Source organism: Coffea eugenioides, chromosome 7, assembly GCF_003713205.1.
Source record: "Coffea eugenioides isolate CCC68of chromosome 7, Ceug_1.0, whole genome shotgun sequence".
NCBI classification, from domain to species: Eukaryota; Viridiplantae; Streptophyta; class Magnoliopsida; order Gentianales; family Rubiaceae; genus Coffea; species Coffea eugenioides.
This window is the reverse complement of record NC_040041.1, coordinates 2,984,708-2,995,163: the sequence shown is the minus strand read 5'-3', so window position 1 is coordinate 2,995,163 and position 10,456 is coordinate 2,984,708. Positions and strand designations below refer to the sequence as shown.

The following is a 10,456-nucleotide window of genomic DNA, read 5'->3' as shown; positions in this document are numbered from 1 at the left end:
AGCGTTAAATAAGTATGGAAAAAAGAATACAATTTGATTTTAGCATCAAGACAAACATGCTTTGAGTCGAAATTAAACGAAGGGAGCTTGCCATTTACCTCATGATAAAGGAATATATTAATTTGTGGTATAATTACTTATATTTGAGATAATTAATTCGGTCCAGTCACTGAATTGTCACTGGAAAAGTGGCACTGAGGATCCCGTATATTTTCATCCCACTATTTGTATTTGTAAGTCAGTTGTTAAGTTATAGTAGTAATTTGTACGTATAAATTCCACTATATATTGTGGATGTGGTTTCTCGTAATAAAAATATAAAAATGAAAGAAAAGACGAGCCGAAGACAAATTTCTTGGCAATTGCGAGAAAGAAATACCAAGAGAAATTTAGAGCCAAATTTTGCACATAGAAACAAATGAAAATTAGAGTTTCAAATATCGACATACAATGATACAATTCAAGTCTACCCAACCTCTCATTCATCGACCTTGCAGTCGATTATTTCTCTCTCAAACATATAATAATATCATTTTGACAAAAAAAAAAAAAAGAAAGAAAGAAAAGGAAGAAGAAGTTGAAGAAAACCACCCTGTTCCCCCTGTGCCAATCACGAGTACTCAGCCTTCTCTAATAGAGAGGACAAAGCAGACGCGGAGTAGGCACGGCCACGAGGCGAGTCGCCCTCGGAGCAGTGAGTCCGAACACGTCGTCCATGTCAAGCTCGCTGGGCTTCATCCCATCAGGCAACTCCCACGTAAAACAGTGAAGCATATGAGCCACAGCCATGTCCAGTGCATAAAGCCCCAGTTGCATCCCCGGACAAGACCTCCGGCCGGACCCGAACGGGATGAACTCGAAGTTGCTCCCCTTATAATCCGGCACCCCATCTTTCAAGAATCTGGAGGGCTTAAACTTGTCAGCATCTTCCCATGAATCCTTGTCACGTCCAATCGCCCATGCATTGATCATAACCCGGGACTTAGCCGGAATTTGGTACCCGGCCACCTCGGCATTTTCGGCGGTCTCGTGGAGGAGGAGAGGGATAGGAGGGTGGAGTCTGAGGACTTCTTTTTGGCAGCATTTGAAGTAGGTTAATTTATCCAAGTCACTTTCTTCGACTTTCCGGTGGAGGCCAACCACGTCCTTCAGCTCTTGCTGGACTTTCTTGAGGTCCTCCGGACTCTTCATTAGTTCGGCCATGGCCCATTCGATTGCAGACGCGACCGTTTCTGTTCCACCGAACATTACGTCCTGTAGAAGGAGACGGACGAATATTGAATACGGACAACCATCACCATAAGTGCTAATGACACAGGAAGGCATGCAGCTCTAATTCTAAATCAATCTATTCATTTGGTGAGCGGAAGGCATTTGTTAGTTTAGGATTAAGTAACCAATTTTTTTGGCACATAAGACACTTTTTACCTACCAATGATTTGATAGGTGGGAAGATTATTTCGAGGGGTCCCAGAAAATATTGAAGAAATTAATTTTGCGTTAGACTTTTCGTATTTTTTTTAAGAAGCACAAAATCTTTATCTCTTAATTCATTTAATTTTGTGTCAATTCAGCACAAGTATGAAATGGACTACTAGCCATGGGATTTGAAGGCTGTCATAAATTTGGACGGACTTGAAGCAAAATAGAAATGTCAAACAGACAAGGGACTTGCAGATGATGTAAATTTTAAGAATTTGGAAACATTCCAAAGATGAAATTTTCCAGAAGAGCTTGATAAAATTGAGCAAGTCATGATAAGATTAGTATTTCAACATCATAGACATGAAGGTCTTACTGATGGTCCGGCGAAACCAGAACAGCACGCAAAATATCAGCTAAAAGTTCAATATAATTCAGATGACAAGTTAATCGTTATTTATATCTGGCATTGATGGATCCTAATTATTGTATATTATGACCATTCGTGCATATGAATAACTGAAAAAGAAGGGGGGTGACTGGTATCAACATCCCCCTGTGTCGAGCTGTAATAAAATATGCAAGATTTAGTTCTCCCTATAGTAGAAACAAAAAAAATTAGAAGTTGACAATTCAAAAATAAATTAAGTCCTGAGTAACCATAGATGATTACTTGAGCTTTTCAATACGAAGATTGAAAGGGCTTCTGATTTTATAAAATCACAAGTAACCATATATAGATGACTACCTAAGCTTCTTCTTAAAAAATAAAAATAAAAAAATAGTGGTCTATTTATTAGTAGGCAAACCGCTTATACAAGCAAATAACAATTGCAAATGAAGTTCTTAGAGCACAAAGCAAGCTATACAAGGATCTATTCTCTAAGAAAATTGATTACTTAAGCTTTTTTGTGATCATTAATTGGTGATTACTTTGCTAATGTTGAAGGATTTTCTGTCACCTTATAGCTAATTTTTTTGGGAAAAAGTGGGGAATATGTGAGATGACGTTGGAGCTGTGTATGACAACTGAAAATAAACCACTAGCAACTTTTTTTTTTTTTGGGTCTGGAAGTGGGGGTGAGGATGTAAAAAGAGCCACTACATATTTCATTTTTGTTTTTTTAATGGATAGGGAAAATAAGCAACTAGCAAAATTTCATTCATTTCCTCTCTGGGCTAGGGAAAATAAGCCACTAGTAAATAAATAAATAAAAATAAGAGGCAACTCTTTGGACTAGGAAAAAACCACTAGCAACTTTTTCACATTTCTTTTGGAAAGGAAAGCAAGCCTTTTTTTTTTGTTGGGGGGGGGGGGGGGGGGATCCACTAGAACACAAGAATCTCCGGGTCCACCCATATCAAATCTGCTGTTTGGTAAGAAAACATAAGGCTGAACAAATTGAAAGAATTTTGTTGGTGAAAAACCAATCTGAAGAAAACTAAATGAACAAAATTAATCTCGCGGATAAGTACAAAAGGCTTCTTGCTTATATAGGATTGCTACTGCCTACGCATGAATAAGTATCAACCATGCTTTTCTTCTTTTTCGTAATGAAAGCACAAAAGACCACCTTTGGTTATAATTTAAAAAATAATAATAATACAAGCTACTCAAATCTCATGCACAAAGAAACGGTTGCAGATGTTTATTTGAATCTTCTTCATACCCTTTTTTTTTTTTCCGATGCAAATGCTTGGATGATGCGATTGTAAATATCTTACCATGATGATGGCTTTAATGTGATCCCTGGTAAGCTTGATTGAGTTCTGCAAATCTTCTGATTCACTGACTTTGGCCTCCTCACTGTAAAAAGCCAATAGTTCATCCACCATATCGCTGTCTCCTTCAACAGCTAAACCATTCCTTTTATTCTTTGCCTCGATGTGATCATCGATGATAGAGTCAATGAATCCATCAAGCGAAGCCCGAGCCTTAACTATCCTCTTGTTTAAGCCTTGTAAATCGAGCCAGTATAGCCAAGGGATAAAATCTGCCAGATTAAAAGCACCAAAGAGCCTGGAAAATTCTTGCAAAATCTGGATGAACTCATCTTGGCCCTCACTGCAGCTCGACCCGAAAGCTGCCCGATAAATGATATTTCGGGTAAGCCCGAATACCAATTCACCAAGGTTAATTGCTGAGCCAGTGTTGGAAGCTGCATATTTGATCATGTCATCCACTTCATCTCTTACAGAGTCCCACGACTCGGCTCTTCTGCGGCTAAACAGCTTCATCACGCAAAGCTTTCGCATCTGGCGCCAGAACGGGCCGTAGTGAGCAAAGGCCATGTCAGCCCGATCATAAGTTAGATAACTGATGGCTATAGTCGCCGGACGGTTTGAGAATATGTTGTCTTGAACCTGAAGCACTTGCCGGGCTGCTTCGGGGCTGGACACCGCTACCATGTTTAGAAAGCCCATTTTTAGACGACAAAGGCCGCCGTATTGGTGGGCAAGCTTTGCCAGTCCCCTGTGAGATAGCTGGTTTACCATCATCATGTTGCCGATCAAAGGCAACCCTCTCGGCCCTGGTGGATGGGGTTTACTTCGAAATCTTGATAGAAGAAATAGGAAGGCTAGAGGGAATATCAACAAAAGTAACATGGTCTCGGTGTCTAAAGCTTGAACAAGAGAATCCATTTTCTTTTCCATGATCAGTTTTGTGTGTTTGTATGTTGTGATGGGAGTAGCGTTTTTGTGTGTGTGTGAAATCGAGCGAGCGCAAGTGAATCGGCAAGTGAGCAAGAGCGTTGCTGGCTTTTGGTGGTGAATATCAGGGAGTTGCCTTATATAAAAGGTTGGCGGTGAATCCTACTTGCGGGAGTTGGTTCGAGAACTGTTTGGGAAAATGAGTTAAAGATAATAATGAAATGGAGATCTTTTTTTTTTTTTTGAGATTTCTTTTTCACATTTATTAGGCTGAGAATACGTAGTATAAGTCAATGGGTCCCCATCGGTAAGCGATAATATTGGTAATTATGAATTTGTGGGTTTGAGTGAAGGAGTTGCGAAATTGAAAGTTATCAGATTCACACTACTGCCTTCGTTAGGTTTCATCAGAAGTCTGTATTTTCGTTTTCCTTTCTATTTTCCCCCTCTGTCTTGTCTGAGATTTCTTTAACAAAAAGAAATTCTGTAATTTGCCCTCGTAGCTAGGGAACAATTATAGTCGTAACAAATGGACAACCTAAGATGTATTTGAAGGAAAAACGTGGGGGAAAAAAGACTAAAGGTGCCAGCAATGCCACGGCATGCCGAGGGAGACCGCAGAGTTTATAGCTGGTTCATGCAGATGTGTCAAATTTCTCCCGGTGTGGATACAGTTTTGAATAAAGAGATTATTTGAGATATCATTACCCACCGGTGGATACGGATTTGGATAAGATATATATATTTTAATGTGATGCATGTAAGATAAAAAAATTATTAAAAAAATAAAAAAAGTCGAATGCGAATTGAGAGTATGATGCAAGTAGACTAATATTTAAAAAAAAAAAAATTACAATCGAAACACACTCAATTATTTCTTGCACTATGATAACAGAGCTAGCTCTGTGGCCGCGTAGAACGTGAGCTGTGTTGCACAAATTTTTTCTATTAAACATGAATAAATCTTTTCTTATAGTATATATATTAACGGATTTAGATATATATATATAAATTTAAAGTTCAAATTTTACATGATTACGAGTGTATACACTATTTGTCCATTGACATTTTCGTGGCAAATTCGAATTACTGTTTTTTCATGACAACCTTCCCAAGCCTTCAATCCAAAAGGGATCATGTCGTAGAAGCTGGATATCGTTGTGGTTATGTATATTTCAAATTGCTTACTTTATAAGTAGACTGTATTTGGCATGAATTTGTCTTATCTGCGGGTGAAGGATCTCTCCATGACACATTTAGACACGTGGTGACAGTACTGAGATAATTTATTCACTCAGCCCCCCATCCCATGCTGCTAAAAATTTCTTTCCAACCGTCCCTACCGACATAAACTGTTTGCTACGTTTTTGAACGAGGTTTGGTAGGCTTAGATTCGTAGTTTTTTATAGAAAATGTTATTTGCACTCCCATTTTTATTAATCATACACACACTATCTATCATTAGTGATTTTAGAGCCAATTCTACTATGAATAATAAATATGTTTATTCTTAAGAGATTAAAAAAACCACAGAATTTTTTTTTTTTTTACCAAAATTGTAATACCTTTCATTAAGATCAGGAAAGAATTAATGTTTGTACACCTAGAATTCACCTCAGATTTACACGTATATGCTCCTCTATCTAAATACACAAACAAAACAAAAAGGCAATCTCAATCTCAAGTATCTATATACACCAAAAAAAAAAAAATGGAAATCCCAATCTCAAGATATACAATTGAGAGGAACACCCCATTTGAGAGCAAGGTGCCAAAAAAAAAACACACACACCCACAAAAGTTATTAAGTAAAAAATATCTCTTTCAAAACAAGAATCTTCAAATTTAAGTAAGCTCAAAGCAAACAAGAAAACTGAAATGTGCTTCTAAGTCTAATTAAGAAGTGGCGAGCAAGGTCTTAACTGTGGTGGTTGTTGCAGAGTTAGTATATATAATATGCAACGACAGGGGTGGTTCTCTGCGAGCTTCTCTTTACTGTTACAATACATATCAACAGATTAAGTGTTAAAGGGCCTTGAAGCTTTAGAAAGAAATTAATACCTGTTTTCCTTAATTTTTTTTTTAAATTTTCTGAAAGTAGAAGAAAAACAGCAAACAACAGAACAACTAAAGTTCAATTAAGAATAATAAAAACACGAAAAAAAAAAAAAAAAAAAAGGAATCGACGGAGGTTGCTGCTGTGACTCGGACAAAGTAACAGTCGAAATTTTGGTTTCTGCTGTTTCGTTAGTTAGTTGATGGCATATGGTACTAATACTATGTTCGAACAAGACGAAACAATTTACTATAGATTGATGATGAGAACGCAATGAAGCCATCGAACTATGAACCAAAATGTTGTACACAAAACAATTAGAATGCCATATATTAATTCACGGATTTTAAGTTTAAATTTGCCTGTTTTCTGGTAAAAAAATCACAATTGAATTGTTCACACGTCCGGTCCTATGGAATTGACTTGTTATGATGAACTTACTTTAAAACAGGCACAAGCTAACTTTATATATAATCAAGTTTAGGACAGGCATAAACTCACTCTGCATATCAAAGTGACAGTTCAGGATAAAGTGTTAATACCATACAGTTAGTCCATTACTTTCTATAATTGATAAGCACAAATGCAATGGTGTTAGTTTTCCATAATTAACTTGCTAATGTGTCAAAATTGTTACTATTATTAAGAAACAGCTAAGCTACCAATTCCATACACAATGCAATTGAAGAAACAGGTGAGAGACATTGATGCAAAACCTCACAGATAATTTGGAGTCATTTTCAAGAATAGACACTGGAACCAGAGAAAATATCATTTCACCACTTCTGAGTTGTCAAGATTTTCTCGTCTTGATTTTACTTATCTAAATAATTGAGATCCGCGAATGGAAGTAAGTATATATATATCTATATCTATATGATAATTCGGCATCTGATTTGATACAAATTGCTAAATGATTACTCTTGCTATCTAAGCCAAGATTAGTTGCGACTTAGCCTTTGCGTCTTGATCAGTTTAACGTCTTTTTTTTTTTTTGAAATAATGACGTTCCAGAATTCTTGGGCAACAGACTTGGTAACGTTTTAATTTTTCTGCTTTTGCACTCAAGCCATAGAAATAAGACAACCAAGTTATTCGGCAGATATTAATTACAGCAGGGTTCCAAATAAGCTTCGAATCCCTTTCAGAATTTTTTTTTTTTTTTACGTACATTACCCATACGTTTCTTTATCTCACTCACTTTCAGCTTCAGTGGCTTTCCGTCTCTTCCAATTTCAGGTAGCTAGCCTTATTTACCAAGTTGTGAGGAGGAGGAAGTCGAAGGAGACTGGAAACTATAATTTTCTGCCATTCTAAGTGATCTTACTGCAAGCAAACAAAACATTCGGTGGTTGCAGTCAAAATCACCAACAAGAATGAACGAACTAGTTATGTACTCGCCACTCGAACTAATTAGGATCCAACTAATCCGCCCAACATCGCAAATATAGGAATTTTGTGGGTTGTATGGGATTTGGAGTTGTAACATGCCCCAAAAAAAAAAAAAGTTTCCTTTTCTTAGTTGCATTCTTAATAGTATCCTGCATGAATGGTTGTCGTAATTCGTAAAACAGCATTTCAAATAAGCAAGCAGTGCCCGTGATGAACACCTATCAGAAAAATTCTTCGAACTAATTAATCAATGGAAACTCGGTGAGCAGTAAAGGATTTTCAGCCCTCCACCAAACAATGTAGCTATGTAAATCAAAAAAAGAAAGACAACGAGAATGTTGATGTGAAGCCTACAAGCTTTTCATGGTAGAACATTAGAAAAGTCCTTAAGAGGATAATGGTGTAAACTCAAAGCTTAGGGCCGGGCACTATATTAGTGTTGTATAACGTGTACTTGTGATATAGAGAATAAGAAGTGGGTTTTATACGTAGGGAAATGGGTCTAGTCGCGTCTTGTTGATCTCTTTGCTAAAGACCGAATATTTTTCGCGAAGGATCATGTAATTCAATGGATAAGTGATGATTCTAGAGTTTTCATAGTGACTCATCCTTCTTTTCTTTTTTGGTGCTTATCCATCAATTTTGGGGCTCAAAACAGAAAGTAATACTATATGTTAATGGTGCGTCAAGGCAACTCTATATCAAGTAGTTCTTGCAGGACCATGAAAATGTCATCCACTTCTCCTTTCCTTTTAAGACCTCCTCTTCGTTAGGACAATAATTTTCCACTTGATTACTTCTATCCTCTTCATACTGGTAATCAATCATAAACTCTATATCATGTTGGAAGATTTGTGTTTGATTTCCTTGGCAAAAATGTTTAAGATGACATTTGTTGAATATTTTGTTAAGAAGAGTTTTTTCTAACAGGTGTTCGATGCGTATTTATTAATATAGTTAAATCACATCTAATCTATCATATAAATACATACACTAACAATTATTATATATCTTCTCTTACAAATTAGATTATTGATTCGAAAGATTGGGTAAGTTTATCGAAGGACTAGAAGAAGAAATCATCAAGGATACTCGTCTATCACTTTTTTTGAGCCATTTCTTTTGTTCCTTATTGTTGTTAGACGTACAGTCAAAAATGTGTGGAGACCACAGATAAAGATTTTGGTAAACTTTCTAACTTGTTAGGTGGTACTTTAATAGATTTGGGATCAAGACATCAACAAGTCGGACTTCTCTACCTAACTAATTAAATTTATCAGCATTTAGCATTAATTAGCTCCATTTAGAAAAACACAACACATGCATTTTGTATAGATTGTTTTCACATACGAACTTTTGTCCCATTTGTGACCAAACTTGGGGTCTTGTCATAGTTGCAAGAGCAATGACATACAATTAGTCAGTTCCTAACTTGTTCCTTTCTCTGCCTCTTCTCTCTTTTTTTCCCTTTTTTTTGGGGGGGGGGTCTTTTCCTGTCTTTGGCTACTTTGTGATCTTGGAAAAGCAATTTTTTAAGATGAATGTTTTCCTTCATTATTGTCAATTTCACAATCATCCGGTGTTTGCCATGGAAACGTCCATGTCAAATCTTCAACCCATATGGGCAAAGGCAAATTGTTACGATCCTGAAGTCAATCTTTGCTCGGCGTAATATATCGTTTGATCGAACTCTTTTCTCGGTTTTAGACTCAAACTCAATGATAGGGATTTGTGGTATTCCCATGTGATCATTGAAATTATGGGACAAATTCATGACGAGATCGTTCATCAAAATATATTTTAGTGATAAAGCACGAAATAAATATGATTTACACACAACAGATACTAATACTTTTGCAACCCATGAAATCATAAATTTAAATTTAATAAAATTAACTTTGTGATATCAAAATCTTTGGTTGTTAGACTGTTACTCTTTTTATGCTGATAATTGTGCTAGTCGATCAGGAGTGACACTATACATATCTCGTTGATCAGCAAGTTTTGCTAGAAATCTACGTACAACTGCTTCATTAGAATTAATATTGTGAAAACGAAGAAAATTTTGGCCGAAATTGCTGACGGATATCTGACTTAAAAAGAGGATTTTGGTTATGTTCCAAAACAGACAGCCACAAGGTCGAAGCAACACACATATATATGATTGGGAATCAACATGGTTTTTTTTTTTTTGGGTAATAATAATGTTGAATTAAATAGTGTATGAGTTGCTGAGACGTGGTTAATTCCTTTTTTTTTTTCTCATATTTTGCTCTTGTTGGATTATTACTTGCAAGATGATATATTTTCTGCCTTTTTAAGATCAGATTTTCGAATTGATAGATAGATGTGGTGTCCACGCTCCGCTCTCAGAGCGAGTCCCTCCAAAATTTATAAATACCTCTCATACTTTACTCATTAGAGATCATCAACAACTCCGCGCTTTCTTTCTTTAAATTATTATGAACAGCTCGTATTAACTTGAGCGTCGGAGCTATCCTTGAGACTAGAGGCCTTCAAATGTTTACATGAAGAATTTTGTAGACACTCGTTGTGAGGTTAATTTGTTTTAATTTAGTTTTTTCGGTGACATTAATTAACCACCGCTCTGGTGGTTTAGTAGTAATTAGTAGTTTGAATGTCACTCTATTCCACAGGGAATTCAATCTTTGACAGCTTCCTTACTTTTTGCAGCGGTCAAGGCACTGTTGGGATCAGGATTGGAGATCGGATCAAAAGAATTGGCAGCCTCTCATTTTTATCGTTCCACAAAATTCTAATGTCAAAATATCGTTGCTAATCTTCAATTATACTGCAATTTTAGAAGGCTGCGGTAAGTGGGAAGGGGTCAAATACACCAAGTTGAGACGATAATAATACGAGCATTGTGAGCAAAGGTACATTACAAACTTGGAGTCCGTTTGGCGCGCCCTG

General features: G+C 36.5%; 1 protein-coding gene across 1 annotated transcript; it reads right to left on the bottom strand.

Annotated features, from left to right (window-relative positions):
- Positions 1–376: 376 nt before the first annotated feature.
- On the bottom strand, positions 377–4,202 carry LOC113778772 (cytochrome P450 84A1). The gene is made up of 2 exons (XM_027324263.1): positions 3,148–4,202; positions 377–1,254 (listed from the first exon to the last, which is right to left on the bottom strand). The coding sequence occupies exons 1-2, from the start codon at positions 4,075–4,077 to the stop codon at positions 631–633; spliced, it is 1,554 nt and encodes a 517-aa protein (XP_027180064.1). The 5' UTR covers positions 4,078–4,202; the 3' UTR covers positions 377–630.
- Positions 4,203–10,456: the final 6,254 nt, after the last annotated feature.

Coding starts and splice junctions, on each gene's coding strand:
- LOC113778772 (XM_027324263.1), bottom strand. CDS start 4,077: ATGGAAAAGAAAATGGATTCTCTTGTTCAAGCTTTAGACACCGAGACC. Junction 1,255..3,147: donor ACATTAAAGCCATCATCATG/GTAAGATATTTA, acceptor CTCCTTCTACAG/GACGTAATGTTCGGTGGAAC.